The sequence below is a fragment of the Rhea americana genome, unplaced genomic scaffold (assembly GCF_003343005.1).
Source record: "Rhea americana isolate MKP2758 unplaced genomic scaffold, rheAme1 scaffold_191, whole genome shotgun sequence".
Taxonomy (NCBI): domain Eukaryota; kingdom Metazoa; phylum Chordata; class Aves; order Rheiformes; family Rheidae; genus Rhea; species Rhea americana.
In genome coordinates this window covers 1,653,431-1,677,346 of record NW_028186050.1, presented here as the reverse complement: position 1 = coordinate 1,677,346, position 23,916 = coordinate 1,653,431, and the positions used below count along the sequence as shown (strand labels likewise).

Genomic DNA, 23,916 nt, shown 5'->3' with positions numbered 1-23,916 from the left:
AGCATGACTCTGAAGGTTGCAGAGGACCCGATATCAGTGCAGCGCTCCCAAGGCGCAGGGCAAGGGAAGCACCCACGCCGAGAGCCACGCTCCCCACAAGCCCGCCGTTGTTTTTAGCCCCCTGGGAGCATCTCGCTCTGCCACACTTCATCCTGCCCCCTCTCTGCTACGGTCCCTCCTCGCGCCACCCCACTGAGCCGAGTGCTGGCCCCTCCTCTCCGTCCTTGTCCTCTGGCATGCCCCATGCCTTACCATTGAGCTACATCTGTTAATCGCTGCCTTACGCCTTTCAAAGTGCAGCAGAGCCGTGCTTCTTAAGAGCACAGGCTGCAGCCACGGGGGTGATCTCTCGAGAGGTSACTCTCTGCAAGCTGTGCTCTGCTGTCCGCGGTCACTCGCGTTCGCTGCTCCGGTGCGGGGGGTGAGCCGGAGCACTCGCTCGCCTCGGGACCCTTSGCAGTTTTTGCCGCCGAGGTAGCTGGAGCTCGCGTCAGAGCGACGGGCTCCCGGAGCGCACAGCCCACGCCGCCTGGAGAGATCGCCCGCGGCTGGCAGGCGCTGCCTGCTCCTGCCCCGGCAGCGGCCGCCCGCGGGGGCACGCCRGGCCTTGGCAGCAGCCGCGGAGGCYGCTCCTCCRCTCGGAGAAGTCTGTGCCACACGGGCCAGGAGGAATCGGAACGAAACGATAAACCATCTCCTCACGCGAGGCTGCTCTCCCGAGGAAGAGGCATCGTCTGAGGCCCAGACCCGAGGCGCTGCTGGGTTCCCAGCTGTCAGTTCATAAATCTCTGCAAACTTTCCAGCCTTTCCCACCTTTTCCAACACCAGATTTCCTRGATTGCTCTGCTCTGCTGTTCCCACAAAACATAGCAAAGCTTTTTCTCTTCTTGAAAACGGCTTGGTTGACATCTGCTTCGGAGACATTCCTCTGGCAACGTTTAATTCAGCAGTAGCACAGTTGCCCTCCCCAGGACAGGACTTCAGAGTTGAATTAAAAGGAAGTAGGAGGGTAGGAAAATAGAGGGTGTTGATCCTGAAGCTTTTAGGAGAAAACTACCCCAGAGCCCCTGCATCCCTTCCTTAGAAAGGAGCAAGTCTGGGAAGAGATGGAGCGGGCCAGCGCCTGCCCTGCCCGCCAGCTCCGCGCGAGCCCGCCTTTCCCAGCGCCGTGCCGCAGCGCGCGAAGGCAGAAGGACACTTCTGGAAAATCAGGAGAGCTGTCTGCTCTCAAGCTTCAGCTGAGGACTAGGGGAGCTCGAAGGTGATGGCTGGTGCCTTCCACATGTGCATGAGCTGGGAAAAGTCCCTTAGCTTTCAGTACTTCTTAAAAAGGCCCGAGTTTTGATTAGAAAGGATAAAAAGGCAATTCTACCTTGAATAACCACTTCCCAGATTAAGTTGGAATTTCCTCAGGCGGTCTGAGAGGATGCCGTGGTATTTGGGGAAATGCCGGAGCATCCAGCTGGACCACAAGCTCCATGAGGGGCTGTGCGCGCTGTTTGCCTTGTGGTTGCCACAGGGAGTAGGCAGGAAATGGGTAGTTTATTCTGCAGGAAATTCCATCTTTTCAGTAAAATTCAACTCAGAATTAATAACAAAGCCAAAACCTGGGAAGCTGCCTGCAAAGGTTTTCTTTTTAAAAAAATGTTAACAAAATAAAGGATTTTTCGTATAYTAGTAAAGCAAACAAAAATATCCATGTCCTTTGCTCCTTCTGTTTCAGCGTAGCACATCAGTGACGAAGGAAGGAAGCCAGTGCCACCACCTCTGGGATTAGTGTTCAATGAAGMGATGTGCTGCTGCAGCAGCTCGATCGCTGCAGACCATAGTCTGGTAGGGCTCCACCAAGGCCTGAGGCCCACAGCATGCTCTTGGCCTCCGGCAGGGCTGCCAGCTGAGCTCCTTCCCCAATTCCGACAGCTCAGGGCTGCACCAGCCTCCTCAACCAGCCGTGCCCAGATGGATTTTGCTATATCCATCACCAGCATCCTCCAAGGAGCATCAGCACCTCCTTCTTGCGTGGCGGCACCTCAAGCAGCAGGAAACAACYGCTGCCTTCCTTGGCATCTTCCCAGCCCTCCTGTTCCACACAGCTCCTGACCTCAGCCACAGGCCGCGTGACACCCAGCCGACCGGAGCTAAGAGCAGGCTGCTGGCTTGCAGGTGGGTGTACAAGATTTTTGCAGGCTTTCTTTGGCACCTGCTGTTCCTGCTCACGTCATTGTGCTTGGAGAAAAAGGCTATGTCATGGGCAGCAACGCGCAGAAGAGCTCCTTTGCCAAAGTTAAATCTGCCTACTTGGAGCAGCTGAAGTTCATTGTGGCAGTGGAAACTGCTGACAGAAACAAAGTGCCCGAAAAAGTTCCTGGAGTGATTGCTCCTAAGGGAGCCTGAGACATTGGTAGGTGGGAGCTACTGCTCTGCCACCAAGATTTATGAGAAGTTCAAGATAGCCAGGAAAGTATTGTCACTGAGAAGCACACGCGTGGAGCTCAACAAGAGCAACAGGGGTTACCTTAAGATTTGGAGCAAAAGAAACTTCACTAGTTCTCATATGCTGTCAAATACTATCATGATCCAGGTATTGTCATAGTGACTTGAAGTGGGACATGCTCTGGGACAAAGACATGGACATCAAAGTGTCTGACTTCATTTTTTCCACGATGCTACCAGGATGGGAGTGAAGATGCAATTCTCAGCCTGGCCTTTTGCAGATCTGTTGCATATGCAGACCCCTATGCCTATGATATCTGGGGCCCATGCCTTACTCTGTAGATGATGATCTCKAAATAAATGCCCTAGGGCAACTCCCACATGAGAAGAGTGCTCCGCTTGCAGAAAGAACACACACTGCCCTTCCCTGACTTTTACACAAGAATGCAAAGACCTTATTTTCCATGTGCTGTATCCAAAACATCCCACCAGCTCTGGGCAGAAATGGTTTTAGACCACAGTTTGATGTGAAGCAGGCACTAGAAATCATATAGCATGCTTGAGTAAACAGTCAATAACCTACAAAGTCACACAGAAGCACCAAGGTGAAGGGGAAGAAGCACTTATTTCTATGGGCTATCTCACTGCTGCAAGCAGTAGCTCCAGCAGAGACCAATGCTTGCCTTTGCTGAGCAGCCCAGGAGGCACCGAATCAGTGGGACTTGCACACATGAAGATCAGAGTAGCACCAAAGCAGCAGGGCAGGGAAGCACTACTGTAAACACATGGGAGAGGAAGCGTATTCTCCCTTTCTTAAGCAAAACTGAGGTTGGTAGTAGTAGGGATGACTGTTTAGCAATACTCAAGACGGGGGTAGCTGATGACGTCCTTAAACCACGTGCATCCAGCAGCTTCTGGCCAGAGAGGATCACAAGCAGGCTAGCACACTGTTCATGTTCCTCAGTGCCATTCGCAGCTCAGAGGTGAGATAAGGGCAGGTCTTGCCCACAGAGATGCTTGAGCATTGACATTGCTCTAAAATGCCAGGGAGCCAAACACTTGGGGTGTCGAACGCTCTCGGCCCTTGGAGGTGACAACATGGAGGTGGGGGTGAAAAGAAAGACATCGGCCGTGCCTTCCCTGGCACAACATACTTTTCACCAGGACCTGCTCCAACTCCCTCCTGGTCATTCCCTTCATGAAGCAATTAGTGCTGACAGGAGCGTGCCTGGGGCAGGCACCAGCATTGCATGCCAACTGGGTGCTCAGCTTTGTGCGTGCAGCTCCTTGGCTAACACATGTTGGGTATCACAATGACAATTCCTGTTATTATTCACCAAGTTCTCCTTTTTCCCCAGCATAACCCAGGAGCTGAGCAGAGCGTGCCTGGGTTCACTGGAGGCAGGAGGTGCTGACTATGCCAGGAGGAGCAGAGCCAAGGGGGTCAAACAGGGAACATCCAAAGCTAGCTCTCATTCTAGGTCAAGGGCCCTATTTTTGAACTGATGTTTGTAGACCGGTTGCTCTGAGGCCCAGGCTTGTGAAAAGCCCAGTAACTGTGAGTAGGGATTCATAATGAAGAGGCTACAGATGCAAATATGAGGAAGCAGTAATTTCCCCATCTTCCCCTCCTCTGAGCAATCAGATCCATTTCCTTTATTATTGCAGAGAAATGCCACAGTCCTCTCAAATATTTCCAACCACAGCTTCCCTTCCGAGCTAAATAATCAGAGAAGTAAAAATCTTCATTGTTTTCGTATTGCCAGTGCAAAGTTCTTTTGCTGGAACTCAAACAAAAGCCAACTGTCAAGCCAGCCCATGGCACCCTGGCCATCCCCTGCCCAGTCCCAACCCTCCTGGGCCACACATGCCTCAGCATCAGGCCGCAAGAGAGCTACTTTTGTCTCGAGGAGACACTCTTGGCCCTAAAAATGAAGGAGGGTTCAGCACATAGGGAACTAGAGGCTTCGGGAAAGTCAAGCAAAGCATCCTGCCCTCAGGAAGTGCTTCTGTGGTTTTGCTGGGGCTCAAGCCAGGACTGCATGCAGTCGCCTGGGGGGTTGCTCAAAGCACACGGTGATCTTGGGCCTTTATGTTCTTACTGATTAACCTCACCAAACTCTGTTGTTACTGTTCTGCTGGTCAGCATTTTCTTACTTGTGTCCCACACAGAAAAGGAGAAACAATAAGCTTTGAGGCATTCAGCACTTTGCTTCTTTAAAACATCTGAACGCACCTTCTCCGAGATGGGGATAGCATCTCGTCCTAYGTCCCTGCTGGCTCTTCTCTAAAGGTTCTTGCAACATTCTCTTTTAACAATTACATCCTGCTGGTTTGTAAAATTACCACCCGCCAAAAAAAGAGCTAGAATGTTGTGTTTTTCCTATCTACTTATATGAACAAGAATCTCTTGTGGTCCCTCATCGTGTTCTCCTTTCCATCATGGAGCAGAGTCAAGCCCAAGACTACACATTCATGCGCAAACAGCCTCTTTCCGTAACGACATCACAGCCCCACACCACACATCACACAATGCCCCAGTCCACCTCACCCAGCAGTGGAGCAAAGCGTGCTGGGCAGCCACCATGGAGTGGGGACACGCAGCCTGCCAGCACGGATGATGCACACCCAGCACCAGCTCCCATACCTCTGCTGCCTCTAGCATAATGGATGATAATACAGTGCTTGAAAAGAGAGGCTATATCATGGGTGTCACTCTGGGGGAAGGCGCCTACGGCAAAGTRAAAGCTGGCTACTCTGATAAACTGGAAGGCAACGTGGCAATAAAGATTATCGACAAGAGGAAAACTCCTCGTGATTTCCTGGAAAAATTTCTCCCCAGGGAGATAGATGCTTTGAAACGTATGAACCACCCATCAATAGTCAAAACCTACGAGATATTCGAGACAAAGGCTGGCAAAGTGTACATCGTAATGGAGCTGGGGGAAAAGGGAGACCTTCTGGACTACCTCAAGAGCAATGGAATGATGAAAGAGGACGTTGCACGGAAGAAGTTTCATCAGTTGGCTTCCACCATCAAATACTGCCATGACATGGATCTTGCTCACAGGGACCTGAAATGTGAGAACATCCTTCTCGATAAAGACCTCAACATCAAGCTGTCAGACTTTGGCTTTTCCAAACMCTTAGATCGGGATGAAAATGGGAAAATTACTCTCAGCAAAACCTTCTGTGGGTCTGCTGCATATGCAGCCCCTGAAGTGCTACAGGGCATTCCTTTCAACCCCAAGATTTGTGATATATGGAGCTTGGGGGTCATCCTATATATAATGGTCTGTGCATTAATGCCATTTGATGATTCTAACATCAGAAAAATGGTCGGCATTCAGAAACAACATAGGATTCGCTTCCCCAAGTCCAGACACCTGACTGCGGCGTGCAGAGATCTCATTTACCGCATGCTCGAGCCCAGTGTATCTCGGAGGTTGCGCATAGATGCAGTTTTAAGACATCCATGGTTGCAGATGGTAGAAGCTCAGATTCCTCCACATCTRCAAGCTGCAGAAGAGGGTGAGTGTTCCCAGAATCTGCATGAGGAAAAATCTGAGCACAAACAGCAAACAGGCTCATCGTCTACGGATGGCCACCCAAAGAAGGAGGATTCCTCTGCCCTGGAGACAGTCTTGAAAATTGTGAATGCTGCCAGCATTAAGCCCACTGAAGAGGCAGATGAAGCAAGTACTTCAACAGATGTCAGAGGAAGAGCAACTACTGGAGAATTTGACCATTAAAAGCATGTTATTATTGACAATTTTCATGATATCCCCTGAAGATGCTTTGGCACTGGAAAATAGATTTACACAATCTAATTTAGGCACTAATTTAGGGTTAAAAGTTTATGTGCCCTCTCCAGCAGCAAAAAGCTTCAGAATCCCATCCAGAGTACTTACATTAGAAACCCCAGCATCTCCACRGAGAAAAAGAGGAACTTAAAGGTAGATGCTTGAAATGAGGCAATATGAATATCTTGTCTTCAAAACCAGAGAAAAATAACTACAAAATGCAGTGTTCTTTCCAAATTTTTTTCCATTACTGTAGAGTATGCCAGCATGAAATACCACCCTGGAAGCACTTTGCAAAGCTTTTTAATTCTGCACCAGTTCCCATGAAATACACGTCCTGGAAAGCTAACACATTTAACCTACAACACAGCAAGTTAAGGTAGCAAGTCTTGCTTTGGATATGTTACTCATCTCTAATTGCTCCTCTCCAGCCTCACTATAGGAGGTTTCCTGGCAAAGCAGGTTCACTTTCTACTTCATCATCTCGGTGGACTTCTGCACCCAGCTTATGGCCCAGGTAAACATTTTCCTGGATTTACTTTAGGGTTTACTAACTCTCCCACGAACCATCACGATATATCTAGCAATGGAAGTCTTCAGAGCCCTTTGTTACGGTAATGTGTTTTGTTATTAGATGAACATTTATGTCTAGATTTATATTAAAAGGTATGAGAGGAGCGAAGAATGATATTTAGCAACAACTCAATGTAGCAAACATATTGCACAAGGTGACTCCCTCCCACCCATGAAAGCAGAGGCATCACCCAAGCCACGAACAAAGTGTGTGTGGCAAGAGCACTAATCCATGCCACGAGGAAGGCTGGGGCTGGACGGTACAGCTTCGGGAGACGGAGCAGAGCTGGTTGCAGCGTATGCCAGGCTCATATCTCTTCCTCTGCTCCCTCCATCCTCTGTGAAGCTCTAGTCTCCCTATTTCTGAACAAGTTGCAGAGGGTTRCAACGGGGTATTAGTAAACTGCTGTGGCCTTAAATCCTCAGCTTCTCAGTATTATCTTTCATGCACTCAGTATACCTTCACATAAAAGCAACCCACACTCTCCCCAAAAGCCCCATATAGTCAACAGTTATCTACTACTTTGAAAAGATGGCTGCAGCCTTCATCTTACAGATGACTTACTAAGTCCTTTAAGTCTCCAAAGCAGGCATTTGTTCTCCCGACAGCCCCAAGAAGGAGCCAGCCTCACCCCACAACTGGAACAACTGCACAGGCTGGTAGGGTTAGGCAGGTAGAAGAAAATGTCACCATACATGGCATRTAATATCACCATGGCCTTAATATCACCCAAAATTCTTACTTACCAAACAGAACTAAAATATAAGTGCTGTCACTGTTGGAAATGCAGTTTCCAAGAGGCAGGGAGCAAGGGCGAGTGCAGACCCACCCAAACACCTCTCCTCCCGTGTCAGGTTGGAGGCTCAGCTCTTCCTGGTCTTACCTCTCCACTTGTGCCTTGCTCCTTGCATGCCTTCTGGAGCATCTACAGCCAGGTGCTTCCCAGGACACAGCACCATGCTAAACAGTCCTTTGATCTGACTCAACATGGCCGTTCTTGTTCTAGCATCAAATGAAAGCTAAGGCTTGTTTCTCATCCCCTTGAAACAYAAAACTCTCCTTTCCCTGCTACAGAAGAGAAAGATGACTGCCTGTGCTGAGAATTATTTCTTTGTGAATAAAATAATGAGAAAAGAGGAAAGAATAGAGCAACGTATAGTCACAGTAGAACAGTTCTGGAGAGCCTCTTTTTTAAGCGTTGCTTACCCTCGCTAATACACATCCCAGATCTTGCTGTTGATCACAAAAGCAATTCAAGTGTTTACAGATAGATGCCCAGAGCTATTTTGTACCTGGTAGAGTCTAGAACATCCACAGGGCCTGACAGACACGGAAGAGCCTGTGGCAGACCCACACACTTCCAGAGCAGCAGCTGAGGTCAGCTTGGATATCCTAACATTGAAAAATGACACAAGAGGTGTTGTAATCTCTCCCATCCCTACAGATAACTCTCCTGAACGGATGATCTACCTTACATTTGCTTTCAGCYAAGACAACAGAAGGAATTTATACTTRGTGAAGGATGTGCAAAGCTGTCAAGCTTTTGCACAGTTCAAGAGATCATCAGGGCTTACAYAGCCACCACAAGGCCTTCCAGAAACAAAGCACTCCCCTCATTCTGCTTTTCCAGGAATGATCTCCCAAAAATCAGACACCCCTCCCCCAGAAACATGGATGTCTCTCCACATCACCTGCAAACCTCCCWGATATTATTTACATCTCTGTTTTGACATGTCTTCAGTCTGAGTGTGGATCAGTCTTTGGTCTGAGTGCTTCCTTGGCTCACTGCGTTTCTCCAATTTGGGCAGGTGACCCTCCTTGCCTAAGGAAATATCACCCCGCACACGAATAGAGGAGGGTCAACGTGAACATCTAGATGAATAAGCACAAGGGCGGCATGCTCTTGTTGGGGAAACCATTCCTGATGGGTCTTTGTCACCCAGTGCTCCACAACGGGGAGCGTGTTAAGCGTCTTCTGTTCTCCTACTCCCCCTTGTTCCCAAGAGCCTGCTGAGGGAGACGCAGCAGAAGCAAAAGCAGGCTCCAAGCCTGACTAGTCACACGCAGTGTCTCTGAGAGAAGCGTCTGTCTTTGTTCTCTCTCTCCATCCAGCAATGGGGGATGCTCAGGGATACTCTGCAGTGGAGCTGATGCTCATGATGGGTATCTCCGTGTCTTACCTGTCCAGATGTCTCTGCACCATCCCTCAAGCTTTCAGTCGGGGAGCCAAGAGGGAACTGTCACAGCAGCAAGGGGAAGGCTCCTGTTCAGGAGTGTGGTTCCCTCTCCTTGCCCCCCAAATCAGCAAGTATCCAAAACCCAGCAGGCCCACCTCTGAGCTGCAGGAAGATCACAGCAGTACACACCACCAGAGGACACAGGGACGTTTGCCCCTGTGACCTGCTGTCTGGCTGGTTTCTCTGTCCTCCTAGAAGAGGGGGGAAGATGGGATTGCCTCTTCAAAATTGCTTTCAGAGCAGCTCTGCTCCTAGCATTTTTCCATCAGGGCTCAGAAAGAAATGGTCCTTATCCACAGGCTGCGCAAGAGTCACCGTGGCACAGAACCACCTTGAGGTACAACACCAGCAAGCTAACTTGGCCTCAGTCTCAAATGGGAGAGGTGGGTTGCAGTCAAGGCACAGGGAGGAAGGCTAAGAAGATAACCCCAGAGTGGGAAGCACAGCAGGAGGCTGGAACCTAAGCAACACAAAGCACTGAACATCCTGCATGCACATAGGCCATGGCCAGGCAGCTTCGTGCAAGCAGATGGTCACCCACTGCAGCCAGCCCTGCTGAATGGTCACTCAGGAGAGCCAGCCTACTGGCCTGCCAATAGGCTCGAGATCTTCAGAAGTGCTCTGGGTGCTATTTTGGATGGGAAGCGTGCTTGGATCTTGCGTGTAACAAAATGCAGATATACAAGAAAAATAAGGCTCCAGAAAAAAGGGGGTGCAGAGCGGGCAGGGAAGTCACAAGTCACCCACAGCTGAGCTGGTTTCCGACATTTGATTTAGCCATGTAAGGCACATTATCTGTAAGTGCTACAGTAGCAAAAAAAACCTCTGGCAATGAAGAGCCTACTGATTCATTAATTACAGATAACAGGCTGCTTGCAATTGCAGCAGGAAGCAGAGACTAGATATTGAAGCAAGTGTTACAGGAATAGCCCATCTGCAAAGCGCTACACGCCCTTGAACAGATTCAGTTTTACACCATTTCGCTGAACATGAATTACATTCCTAGCAAATATGTAAAGACCCTTCAGTCAGGCATAATCAAGACTATGATTTTAGTAAGGCTGTCTAAGTTAATTCACTTGAGGGAAAACAAATCCAACACCCTCCTGCAAGATATTTAATATGATCTGTTTTTAAGCAYGAATCACACAATACAGAACTAGTAAGTCTTTGATATCGTATTCACACATCTATTATTCTGTAAGCTGGCTACTTCTTGGTACAACTGGTTTGAAATGCCTGGAAGCTCTCAGTCAAGGCTTTTCTGAGCATAGAAATGGTCCTGTACACGAGTATCACCTATTAACTATATGCATCAACTAAAGGAAACCAATGGTCACATTGTCTTCGATATAACAAAAGTGGGGGGCAGCATTAACAGGAATTTGTGGTTATACAATTTTATTTATTTTTGCATATGCACATTGAGTGTTAAATAGCCAAATCCAGTGGATTTTAAAATCCAGATGATTTCTCCTCTCCAGTATGCTAGACACCAGGCAGCCGCTTTTCCTACTCCCAGGCCTAGGCAGTAGCACCTACTCCCAACGGGGACTCAGGCACACAAAATACAGGCACAACCAAGCACACRCACACAGACCGACACAGGCCGAGAGCAGTGCAGGCGAACACCACGAGGCCACCAGTGCTCCTCTGCCATTATCTGTGAAGTTCAGCCTTTCGGGGCACTACCTGAAACCTTTGCTAGCTGTTCACACCACTGTTGGGGCATCCAGCCGTTTGTCGTGCCAAGCCCCGTYGTTTCTCAGGGTCTATTCAGTGAGCTAAACCTCAGGCCAGGGCTTGCATACCCAAACAGAGGGGTCTTGCACTTTGTGGATGTAAGCAGATCATGGGACCATTAAAAAACATTTACCTAAGTTGTCTGTGGTTATTTAGCCAGTCTAGTCCTTAAAGGGCATCTCTGAAAACATGGAAATGTTAGCAAATCGATTCTCTTTACATTAATGCATGAATATGAGTAGCTTTATTTCCTAGCTTCAAGGAAAAGCTTAGTCTTCATTTATTTCTAATCTAAAAAAATAAAAATTAGTCATTCCACACAGTAGCTACTCCAAACAATGTCACATTGACTGGTACGTTTTTAAAAGGAGCACTACAAAAATCAATTACTTTGGAAGGACTTTGATAGCATATTCATAGCCAAGGAACATAAGTTTTGGATATGGCAAGAGAAATTTCCCCTCCAAGACAAACAACACATCAAACATCCAGAACCTTAAGAAGTTCGTAGGCATTGCTCAAAGAGTTGTATAAAATATTCCCTGGGTAAGACATCACCTGATTGAAGCAAATATCAAGACTGCCAAACATTACACAGACTGTCTCGTATTTTGGCGTGGTGCGAGTATAAATATTTGGCTATGCCTACTTCCTGCTCCAAGGTGTTCACTGCTTCTCTGGGCTCAACCACACAGCACAAGTATTCATCTCGCGTTCAAAGGTCAGCTCACCCAGGGTCGAGCACAGCTCTAAGGGCAGACTGTGCACGCATAAAGCAACTCTTGATTTTTGGGGGTAATTACAAAAATTAGCCAAGAGCGTCAAAGAAATGGGGAGGGGAAAAGCCTCAGTTTGGCTGTCTGAAGTACCATCCTATTCTTCAAGATGACATTTTTATCCATTCCAGCGAACTAAGCAGTACTGGTCCTGGCCCTAGTGTTGTTGTCATCACCAAGTCTTTGAAGTTGCACACAYGGGAGCTGAAAGACCAATTTGAAAAAGCTGATCTCAAGACAGCAAAAAACACCAGAGGCTGATTATGGTGAAGCAATCAACATACAAAACAGTAATCCTCTGAACAGTTTCGAAGAAGTTGTTAGCACAAGGCTTCTTCAAGAATACCTGAACCTGGAAGTCAAAACACAGCTCAACCATTGAGTAAGAGTTTAAGAAAGTAGCTGCAAAGCCTGCAAAAGCAGTCGATCATCAGGTTTACAAAATATAGGAGCTGAATGAACACCAAGGAAAGCCTAYCCCTTCTCGCAAGAAGGGCATGGAAAAAAAACAATTCTTGAACATAACCATTTTAAAAGATAGAAAAGCAGCACCCCACATTCCTCAACATCAAAACCTGTTCTTACCTCTGTGGTGGCAAACCATCCTCTCCGAAGAAAGCTGACTGACGAGGAGTGAGGCTGCTATATGTTAAAAGCAAGTACAAGTAGTTTGTCTCTGAGGAGGACCTTAACGTGCCATTCCTCAGGAAACCTCAGGCGCTATTCACAGCTTGGATGTCTGCCAGTCTAGGAAAGGACCTTTCGCACTGCCAGGTGTGCTGAGGCAATGTATACCTCAAACCTTGAAAACCCGTACTTATTTTGACCGCAAAAGATTGAAAAAAAAAATCTGATTCCTCTCCCAATCAACATTGTATTGTGGACTTGTAGGTTTCTCAGCTATCACTGCAACACAAATGAGTGAAGAAGCAGGAGCCAGAGATGCCATTCCTGCTTCTGTTCACTGTAAGCACCCACCCTGAGGGTGGCAGCACCACAGGGAGAAGCAGAGAAACTGAGAAGACAGAGTGTTGAAAAAAATGAATAAAAACACTACAGAAAAAAGCCCATTAAAAATTCAGCTGAGACACAAAAAAAAAGGCAGAATTTCTGTCTTCAGGAAAGAATCATCTTTAAGAATAGAGCCACAGCATCTTTAAAGAATAGAGCCACAGCACCTTCATTTAGTATTTACATTACACACCTCACACAAGAGATGCATACAAATAATTAACTCCTTCAGAAAAGTTTTAAATACAGTACTGCATAGATGAAAACTCAGCTATGTGGTTGTGCTTGAACCTTCAAGCCAAAAAGCATAACTRGAGCATTGTTCCATCGTAGAATGAAACCACTTACACTGGTTTACCAACATGTTTTGAATTTTACCAAAATTCAAGATAACCAGCAAAAAGTGCTCATATTAAATTTCAATGTATTAAGAGGAAGGAAAACCTCCAAGAGTATAAATACTTTAAGAGTGCTACTTCAGTAAATTAAGTTACTGCAGAAAATTTTTCCGTAGTCATATGCTTTAGGAAAAAGCTTATTTTGTAAATAACATTATCATCAATTCCTTCACCATTTTACCTCATGGGAAACACTTCTAAAACTGTCCAAGCAAAGCCTGAAGAAGCCACCCCACAAATGACCTATGCACTCGTTATTTTTTTCCTTCATAAGCCAGAGAAAGTATCACTTAAAAATCTCATATACATAAGCTTAATCATTCCTTACCGAATTATTTTAACACACAATCAAGTACCTAACATATACATAAATATAAAAAGTATTAGAACCATTTTATAAAAGAGGAAAGAAAAAGGTTTAAGCTACTTCCATCTTCTTGGCAAAACTAAACACAAAGATCGCTTATGAGCGAGGTCGAGCACAAGCCGACGCCTCTCGGAGACCCGAAGCTCAGCCGTGCCCCAGACCGTGGCGCCCAGCAGCCTCCTCCTGGGGCTGGAAACGTCCCTCCAGCCCCCCGGGACGAGGGGGCACCCGGCCTGTGACATCACACAGCCGCCAGCGCCGGGCGCCCGCCGCCCGCCCGCCCGCCGCGGGGGCAAAGCGTCCACGCGGCGCCATGGAACGGCAACATGCAACGGGCCGGAGCGGGTAACGCGCAGCCAGCCCCCCCCGCTCACCAGTCCTCTGGCACGATGGAGGATATCATGGTGCTTGGAAAGAGAGGCTATAACGTGGGTGTCACTCTGGGGGAAGGCTCCTACGGCAAAGTGAAAGCTGGCTACTCTGACAAAATGAAATGCAACGTGGCAATAAAGATTATCGACAAGAGGAAAACTCCTCGTGATTTCCTGGAAAAGTTTCTCCCCAGGGAGATAGCGGCTTTGAAACGTATGAGCCATCCATCAATAGTCAAAACCTACGAGATATTTGAAACATTCGTTGGCAAAGTGTACATCATAATGGAGCTGGGGGTAAAGGGAGACCTTCTGGACTACATCAAGGTTACTGGAGCGATGAAAGAGGAAGTTGCACGGAAGAGGTTTCGTCAGTTGGCTTCCGCTATCAAATACTGCCATAACATGGATCTTGCTCACAGGGACCTGAAATGTGAGAACATCCTTCTCGATAAAGACCTCAACATCAAGCTGTCAGACTTTGGCTTTTCCAAACCCTTAGATCGGGATGAAAATGGGAAAATTACTCTCAGCAAAACCTTCTGTGGGTCTGCTGCATATGCAGCCCCTGAAGTGCTACAGGGCATTCCTTGCAACCCCAAGATTTGTGATATATGGAGCTTGGGGGTCATCCTATATATAATGGTCTGTGCATTAATGCCATTTGATGATTCTAACATCAGAAAAATGGTCTGGATTCAGAAACAACATAGGATTCACTTCCCCAAGTCCAGACACCTGACTGCGGCGTGTAAGGATCTCATTTACCGCATGCTCCAGCCAGATGTGTCTCAGAGGTTGTGCATAGATGAAGTTTTAAGTCATCCTTGGTTGCAGACTCCAGAACTCACAGTTCCTTCAACAGCACCAGCTGCAGAAGAGGGCGAGTGTTCCCAGAATCTACATGAGAAAAAGTCTGAACACAAACAGCAAAAAGAATCCCAGCCTGCAGAAAGGGAAGGAGAGAGGGAAAAGGGATCCTCTTAGATATGGCTGGTTTTAACAGTATCACAACAATTGATGTAACTCATGAATTGCTAGCTTTCAACTTCTGATTCTGTGAACCCTTTAAGAAATAGTCCTTGTCTTTTGCTTCACTATCAAAGCACAGAAAATACAGCACATCTGCTGAGCTGGACGAACAGCTTAGCACTACTGTTCCCAAAAGGCCTGTCTCTGATACRGTTTGCAGGGATCAGAAGCTACTGCCAAATGCACATCGGAAAGCTTCCTTTCAGGTCAGTGCTGTTGACTGGCATTTACAGATCATAAGCTCACATCTCTCAAGTTTCTGTTTGCACTGGCTGAAGAATTCACACGTGCATTAGCCCCTTACAGACTCAGTACCACGAGGGCAAGGCAGGTTATTAGAAAGAGTGAATTGATGTCTAAAACTGTATATGTATACTGTTCTCATGAGGCACTAATTCTCCTGACAGGTCCCTTGTACACTCAAGATCATCAGTTTAAACTCTGGTCAAATTAAAGAGAAGCCCTCTAAAAGTCTGGGTCCTGTCTCAGTATTTACACAGTTTGAACAGGGAAGTGAGGAGCTTACAGACTTGACTGTATCTTTGGTTTTTAAGTCACAAGATCTACCTCCCTTTTTTGCAAAGCGCAAAACCAAAGAATTTCCACATGCTAGGGGAAGGTTTAGTCAACCTTTGAGAAAGGTTTACCACATTTTATAAACAGAAATATCTGTACACAGCAGTATTTGAATGTATCCCATAGGGTCACCTCAAAGAGAGAAAATTCATCTTCACAAAATGCTTGCTGTTTTCCAAGAGTTCAAACTCTTCTCTGCCATTGCAGGAAGTATCCTTATGCTACAGCAGGCCTGTGTAACATATTCATGCAGTTCGAAGGGAAGTTATACCACAGTAGGAAGTATTTTGCTTCCAAAAAAAGCACATCACAGCCCACTTTAGCTACATGGTCAAGAATAGAGCTGGTCCCAGATCTAGGAACTGCTAGGTCTTGTTCTAGCAGTTACGCTTAGATACCCCTTAATACTGATGGTTCACAAGATCCAGTTGATGCACAGCTGGGTACAGTCAATTCACTATTGCCTTGATGATGAAAGGGCTACTTAGAAGAAATCAGATGCCTTCCTTCTTTTAGGAAGCTGCAGTAAATTGTCTGTGATTGATGTAGTATCTTGAGACACTGGTGTCCGAGACACTGTCCTTGACAGCGGGGTGCCTGTGGGTGTATGAGGCCCACCTGCTGGGGTCTTGTAACCAGGAGTTCCAGTATGGGCTGGGGAAGGAGTATAGCTGGCTCGCAGAGCTTTGTCAGTATATTTACTTGCAGTCCTGTTTACCAGTCGTTGCAAAGCTGGTGACATAACTGGGCTTAGTCCTTTTGGAGTAAGGCTGGAATACAATAAACCGGTTTAAAAGACTTTACTGTAAAAGCCTGCCATTTATTAGGAAAAGTATCGATACTTCCACAGGAGAGTTTGATGTCCCCCATCTTCCCCCAAAGTCCAGACCCACCACCTGTAGAAGTCATTCTGCCTGCCAGTAAGTGCAGCCTGTCTCTCGAGGGAGCTACAGTTAACACAGGCACATCTAACATCCCTTCCAAACATGAACAGCACTGCCCATCTTGTCCTTTGAGCCTGCTCTGTCCTTTGYGTGACCCAGTCAAGTAAGCCTTATCATGTCTCTTTTTATTGCAACAAGGTAGGACACCCGTTCAGGACACTGCGTGGGTGGCTGCAAGGCAGAACCGTAAGGCTCACAGGAGGGAGGATCAAGAACAGCCTTCAACCATCTTCCCTTGGGAATTAAGTCTCTTTTTACTTCTAAAAACTTTTAGCTTGACTGTACCTGGTCCTACTTCCGGTACTGTAATTTCTCCCTTTCTACACACATTGATTTAAATCTCATCAAAAAACACCCATTCCTAATTCTGCTGTCAGACTCTGTATAAGCTGAACAGAAGTCTTACCTGGCAAGGTTTTCTGTGACTTTTCGAAGTGCCTCCTGCTTTTTCGCTCGGTTTTTAGCTGCTACTTCATTAGCCATCTTAAGTCCTAACCTCTCACGGCGCCCAGGCTCCAGGATCTATAAATACACCACACAGTTCACTTGTCAGAGTACTAATATGAGTGTCGCATAAATGAGTCAAAGCACCTTCACAGTTGTATTCCAGCCCACAAGGATCTAAACTGGGGAGGAAGGCGYCAGTTCACTCCTCTCTGCTGCTATACATCAGACCGAAAGGATATGAAGAGACCTTCAGCCTGCCTTAGCAACTAACAAAAATGGTAGAACCAGTTCAGCCAAGGAAACAGTCATTACCTCTGGCATTTCCTCCTGCTGTCTCTCCTAGACAAACAATGTCACCTGTGTCTTGCCTAATCTGGCCTGTAGCCAGTCAGCTCTCAGGCAAACAGAAACATTGCTGAACATCAGGAAAACCAGCCAAGGGCTTCCAAGTCTGACAAAACAGAGGCACATACAGCAAATTACATCTTCCCTAACTAAAGGGACACCAGTGCAATATAGCTGGCATGCAGGCTCACATGCCACTAGGAAATCCAGAGTGCCTTTTCTACCCTTAAGTGATATAGCTGCCTCTGGCTGTGACAGCCAGAAAGATTACGACAGAGAGAAGTCCTAAGATATTTACCCATTCACACATTAAAATCAGATAAACAGGGCACCTCTCCAGCTTCTTCAAAAAGCCCCTTTGGGCCCATTATAAAATATTCAGTCTCACCCTCTTGCCAGCCAATGAGTGTTCCACCCAGGTATCTCCACCAAGTAGCTTTCATGTGGAGCCATGTCCATCTCCACCCTCCAAAAAGAACCTAGGTCATTATTTTCGAGAACTAGGAGCACAGCCCAGATGTGTCACACACCTCACAACAATGTCAATCTACGAGTTGCTCAGTTCTTTTTCCCTTCTTAGTTCCCCCCAAAAAAGGAATGACATGCTGACTTCTGACATTAAATACCTTGAAGGCTGGTCCAGGTGTTCTGTCCACATATGGCGTTTCTGATCCATCTAAACGCAAAGGGGTGCTCTCGATTTCACCCCACGTCATAAGAGGAGACTCATTCACACCTAACAACAGATTAAAAGAGTCAGACTGATGCAAGACATTTTGTTCATCACAAAAAAAAAAAAGACAGGCAGACAGAGAAACAAACTACAAAATGCAACAAATGGAACAACACACAGTGTAGCCCCTCCACTACAGCGGAAAAATCACATCCAGTGTTTAATAATAACATGTGGTTCCTATTAAAAGGGCATGACCTTAAACCCACAGGATTGCCTATAGCTGTGTTACTCTCTAGGTTGTAACACCCAAGCACTGTCCTTTCAATGTGTTTATTTTTCCATTTGGTGTGCTTTCACTTAGAGACACTTCATTTTTTCCTCTACAATATTAGCCTTCCGCTCTGCTGTGGTATGAAAACTCTTTAACCACAGTGAACTATTTAAAAGCAGGAAAACAGGCAGAGAACTTTAGACAAATGTAACAGCCAGACATACTCTCAATTTAACTTGAGGTAAACTGACTGTATCTTTCCTAACAGCTACAACAGCAGAACAGATTCTAAGAGCCTGATTAAATAACTGGCTAGAAAATCTTGCTGTCCAGGATTTGGAAAAATGCATTTATACTGCAGAAAGAAGGTGTGTTGCAAATGCCACCTACAGGCTCTTCAGAGGAAAAGCCTCACTRTGCTTGCCTTTCAGCAAAGTGACAAAAGTCACGGAAACATAGTGGCTGGTGAAGTAAAGCTAAAAATTTGGATATCACATTTGAAACAGAAGATAATCACTATGTTCTACCTAGAAGTACCCAACAGCTAATATATCTGAGCAAAAAGAATCTACAAAAAATAAGCGTATTTGAAGGGAGAAAGAACCTAGAAAGTAGTAGAGTTGGAGGAAACTAGTAGGTTAGACCACGGAGCAAGTGAGAAGCCACTGTGAGCCAGTCTGCACCACCACTCAGCTACTACTGACACGTATTTAACCATGAATACGCCCCATTTTGCAAGATGAGCAACTGAACTTATTGGAAATTTAATGTTTGTGAAATGTTTGAGATTCCTATCTTTAAGCACTAGAGAAGCATTACCCAGGATAAAAACAAGCTCCAGAGCACTCCAGTTACCCCAGATGCCTCACCCTACATGATTCCAATGCAAAGGCACAACAGCACAGTCAAAGCCTCTCAGACATTGTACGACTTCTTCCCCAGTGACTGGACTAAAATGCAAGCACTGAATCAAGCTGGCATATACTAGACACCAGAAAGCCACCAGCTCATGAGACACATACAGATAGATTGCTTACCTCCTTTTCTAAACACTAACAATTATATCCCAGTGCTGGATGAACAGTACATCAGAATAAATGTAAAATTAGTCCTCTTACAACACAGCAGCTAAGAAAATCATCTTACCAGGGGCAGGAGAGGGAGTAGCCACAAATCCATATCCATTCACTTTTGGAGACTCCTGGGGTATCAGCTCTTTCCCATCTGGTCCCACTTTGCCCTGTTTGTACTGCAACAAAAAGAAACATCATTTATCTGCCTTTGAAGAATCCAAGCACATATCCAGTACACACACAGTTCCCCTGCTTTATGAACAACACCAGAAGGCAGAGTATAACAAGGTTTTGATGAGAAACAGTAAAAGTTATCCAACCTGGGCATTGAGTGCTGCAGCTTGTTGGAGCTGTGATTTGCTCAAGGCTTGACTAAAAGGGTCCTTCACAAAACGGGTGTTTCGATGGACAACTTCCCTGGGCTTCTTAAATACATCATCCTCATCAGGTACACCTGGAATGGTACACAGATTTTTAACAAAGTGTTCAGGTACTACTAGGCAATGTGCCCTGAAGTCTCCAACAAACATGAGACTGGCTGCATATTTCTACATGACAAAGAATCCAGCAGCAACTGCAGTTATCTCCAGCAATTTAAAATAATATTTACACTAAATCTATGCTGTGTAATACCTGAAAGGTATGAATAAATTATAAATTRAGATTAGAAAATAAATTTAAATGAAAGTCAACAAGACTAACTTCTGTGAAACAGTGAGGTACCAAAAATATTGATTGTACATTTAGAGTCAGAAAGGAAGCTGGGCTTCCTAAATGAATTGCTATAAAAAACTAAATCATATCTTAACTTTAGAGCAGAAAAACAAAACGCAGCATTAACAGAGAGACGAGCTTAGTTATCTGTAGAAATACTATAAGCATTGCTTGGAATGAGACCACTTAAACCAACACCTCTCCTGAGGGACCCGTATATCTCACCTGTGGGATAATACATGAGGGAATTCCGAGCCGTGTACTCCCAGGTCTCCAGCCCAGCTTTCACATTTTCAAGGGCCTGCTGCTCTGCTGAAGGAAGCGCCAGGTTCTCATTTCGTCGCTGAAAGGAAGATGAAGAGAAAAAAAATGAAACAAAAAGACCTATCATGTCTGAAACCTTAGGTCTTGCATTCTCCTAAGCAGACATACACATCTGGAAGAGTTCAATCACCTGTTCAGCTATGTGTCCCCTCACACCTTGCACCTGCATGGCAAAAGCCCCCTCTCTCTGAGGGCTGGCATTCTAGAAATGCCCTGTTCCTAAGGGAGTTTGCAACAAAATCTATATATGAAGCTCGTGTATAAAAATCAAGCAAAGATTAAAGACCTGACTTCTCAGAAAAACCATGTTTATGACTTCATTCATTGCATCTTATAACAACACTTATACTAGTACAAGGTTCATCTGCTTTTTCTCACTCCATTAATCAAAATTAAATCAATGTCTTCATTTCTTAAGAAGGGAGCAGCAAGCTAAATAACTCATATCTAAAATAACAATAATCTACAAGGCCAAAGTAACCAACCTTGGGAGCTTTCAAACATTTCCATAGGTAATACAGCCATTGAAGCATTTGACATATTCACATCATGACCCATCTGCTCTTAACAGTGTTCTACTACCACTGATACTAACAAGAAATGAGTAGAATGCAGTCAGATACTGATAAGTTATGCCGTTTGAAAATTCTCACACTAATCAAACTAGACAAGTATTTCTAAAAGCTATATTAAAGAGATTTTAACGGATATTAACCTTACTGGGCATCATCTACATAATTCTAAAAAGCTATATTGCCACTGAATACATCAAACGAGGCATAGGAGATTTGTTTGCTACACACATAGGCATGTTGTGCAGTAAAACACAAGGTCTGGACACAGAGTGCTGGCTGACATAAAGACATAGAACATCAGCACAAGAGTGGTTCCAACAGCTTCATCTTCCTCTTTCAGTAACCTGATCTGATATAACCCCTGTGCTTTGGGAACATTTTCCCACTGCCCACCTTGTAACTCTGGATTAAAGCAATTACTACAGATTCTTTGAGGATTTACATCAACTGTGATAAAAAACATAATGCTCACTTAAAACAATGGCAGTAAGAACACTCAGGGACCAGTGTCAAGTTTCATTGAAAAGCACTGCAGCTTACATCTGTCACTGAAATCTGGCTACAGTGCCAGCCACTTGCTACTGCTGATCTAAAAAGACTGACAGATCAGTCCCAAAACATCTCCTGTACCTCCCACTAAGCTAGCTGAAGAAAACAATTCTTTAGCCCAGCTAGCCCTACTGTATACAATATTTTGTATCAGCAGCTGAACAGATTATTACTGGTAATAAAAACAGAAAATCGAAATGAGAAAAGCCATCTAACTACAAATAATAAGAGGCTGATGGACAAACACAAGGAACTATTCTTCAGTTGCTCTCAGTTGTATCGGTATTTACGGAAGAGATTGCCAAGAACACTAATACTTGTGCTTAGTGTCACACTTCACAGCTTCAAAGCTTTAGGCAGCAACAGATCATCAGTTCCTCAGCGACTAAGTCAATGATGTCGTTGAGTTACAGATGAAAAAACAAAYAAACAGATGGTATTTCCTTTTTGTATCATTTCAGAACAACACAGACATGTTGGAGCCATTTCCCTACCTGGGCGTACTCCTCTTCTGCACTGTACAGCCAAGCATGCTTGACTTTCTCCTTCTCTTTAGCGACTTCCATGATCTGCTCAAATGAAGCATTATCTTCACTCGTGTGTTTTGCTAAGAAGCTGTCCAGACTAGGAAGTACATCTTTACCATCTTTTTCCGCTTCTCCTAACAAGAGGAGGGAAGAAGCCYGAGAAAGTGATTAACATTTCCCTTTCTAGAAAAGGGCTGTACATAACTCTTGATTTGCTCTGAGGGCTAGCCTTCTACTGACCCACTAATAATTAATAAGAAGCTTGTGGGAGAAAAAGAAATGTAACACAGAACAGTACAACGATAAATTCTTTTTGGAAGATGTGTAATCAACTTTCACAAAAAACCTTTCATGATATTTATAGCTATTCATGTTAAAAGCAAATGCAAGAGCAGCCAGTTGCTAGCAGACATTTTTGTATGACATGAATAGCTCTATTCCTGGTTTGTTGCTTACTGACAAAATTTCAAATGACAGGAAGAATTTACTGCCTTCAAAGAAATAACTGAGTTGAGAATTTACATAGCCATAAAGAGATTCATAACTGGAGTTCACAGAGCTGCAAAGTATTACATCAAGTCCAAATTCACAGTGATTATTTTCATTACTATAAGGTTAAAGAAGACCACTTATATGTCTGCTAAGTGAGTACACCATTACAGGAGACAGAGCTCACAACAGTATTTTCCTGTTGCTGAAGAATTCAACTAGAGAAACAACATTCCCTTACCTTCCTCTGTAGCTTTAATGCCAACCTTCGGTTTATTCACGAGTGGAAGACCACCTGGATGCACTTCAGGGGTTTCAAATGTGGCTGGAGTAACATCTGTGATAGAAACAAAAAGATTCTCATGGTTACTGGAGCACACAGAGGATACTGGCTGCGACATTTTGCAGCACAGTAACTGTCATGTGCCAAACAAGTCATAGAAAACATATCAAGAGAAGAACTATTTTTAATCAAGAAGTTGTGAAAAGACTCCAAAATATTCTGTGCAATTCAGTTCCAAACACTGAATAAGATTTTGCTTTCACCTAAGACATTATTTTTCTTTTATTAAGAGCAACACAGAACAGTCACAGCCCTACATGTTTGCCATACTATCTACAGCTTCACATAACGAAAGCAGGCAGCAATGTAAACGTGTTAACAATCCTAATGTAAGCAGTTAGTGCCAGAACCTATGATAGGGGCAGGAAAGGAAGGCACTTGGTGACACACGGCCTCAGCTATGAGGGAATCTAAACTCCATAGCAAAAAGTTACCTAGACACGAGGCTTTAGCATAAAAAAAAAAGAGAGAAAATCTGAATATCTTAAAGTAAGCATAAAACTGCATACTCAATACTTGCTACAGGAAGCTCTGATCATAAACTTTCAACATCTTCTGCCCCAATATATTACAGTGTCATACCTCAACACAGACAGCAAGAATACCTAACACTACAATAATAATCCAAAAACATAGTCTAGAGTTTTTGATAGCAAAATACTGCAAAAGTCAGAGCATGTAACATCCGCTCAGCAACAGGACTTGAAAAAAATATGCCTATGGGAATGGTTATTCTATAGTTATTTTTCCAAAGAACCATTGCTTCAAGAAGTTATTAGATATGAAAGAAAAGTTCAGCAGAAGGTACTAAACTAGTGATCAGATACTGGCCACTGCCCAATCCAATACATTAAACTCCACACAGTATCAATCTTGATTCCTTAATCATCGCCTGCACAAAGTTCGATAAAAGGGAAAAATAAAAGATTAGACATAAACTCTAATATCTTTAAAAAAACAGGGGGGCTTTTTTGTAGCAAGCTTCTAYGCTCTTAGCTTGAACACGAGGACAGCCCCAGGCAGCCAGCTCTTACAGGGTGCGGGGGTGTCCTTTGACGACTTGCCCAAAGAGGAACCGAACTTGATAGCGATTTGTCTCATCTTCTCCAGGTCGCCGTTCTCTTCAGCCTCCAGATATTCCTTCTGCGCTCGYAACTTCTCCACGTCGGGGAAGAAGTCCCGCTGAATTATCTTCTCCAGGCTCTGCGGGCAGACGGAGCACCCTAAGCGCGGCGCCTCGCTCGGCCGGAGCGGGGCCTCGCCCAGCGGCCCCGCGCGCTCGCCCAGCCCCGGCTGCGCCACGGAGCCCCGGAGGCCG

General features: G+C 45.3%; 3 protein-coding genes across 3 annotated transcripts in view; 2 read left to right on the top strand and 1 right to left on the bottom strand.

The window, feature by feature from the left end:
• Window positions 1-5,084: 5,084 nt before the first annotated feature.
• LOC146597127 (testis-specific serine/threonine-protein kinase 1-like) lies at window positions 5,085-6,185 on the top strand. Its single transcript, XM_085302762.1, has one exon. It carries the CDS (start codon window positions 5,100-5,102, stop codon window positions 6,183-6,185), a length of 1,086 nt encoding a protein of 361 aa, XP_085158888.1. The 5' UTR covers window positions 5,085-5,099.
• Window positions 6,186-10,431: 4,246 nt separating this feature from the next.
• Window positions 10,432-23,916, bottom strand: part of ESS2 (ess-2 spliceosome associated protein) — a 14,494-nt gene continuing 1,009 nt past the window's right edge. The window contains exons 2-10 of the mRNA XM_085302761.1: window positions 23,633-23,891; window positions 22,497-22,592; window positions 21,734-21,900; window positions 20,017-20,134; window positions 19,398-19,531; window positions 19,151-19,253; window positions 17,684-17,793; window positions 16,672-16,787; window positions 10,432-16,091 (exon numbers count right to left, since the gene is read on the bottom strand). Coding sequence (XP_085158887.1) covers window positions 15,806-16,091; window positions 16,672-16,787; window positions 17,684-17,793; window positions 19,151-19,253; window positions 19,398-19,531; window positions 20,017-20,134; window positions 21,734-21,900; window positions 22,497-22,592; window positions 23,633-23,891 — 1,389 coding nt within the window. The 3' untranslated portion in view covers window positions 10,432-15,805. The remainder of the gene's footprint in view (window positions 16,092-16,671; window positions 16,788-17,683; window positions 17,794-19,150; window positions 19,254-19,397; window positions 19,532-20,016; window positions 20,135-21,733; window positions 21,901-22,496; window positions 22,593-23,632; window positions 23,892-23,916) is intronic.
• Window positions 13,732-14,700, top strand: TSSK2 (testis specific serine kinase 2). The gene has a single exon (XM_085302752.1). The coding sequence runs from the start codon at window positions 13,732-13,734 to the stop codon at window positions 14,698-14,700; it is 969 nt and encodes a 322-aa protein (XP_085158878.1).

Coding starts and splice junctions, on each gene's coding strand:
- TSSK2 (XM_085302752.1), top strand. CDS start 13,732: ATGGAGGATATCATGGTGCTTGGAAAGAGAGGCTATAACGTGGGTGTC.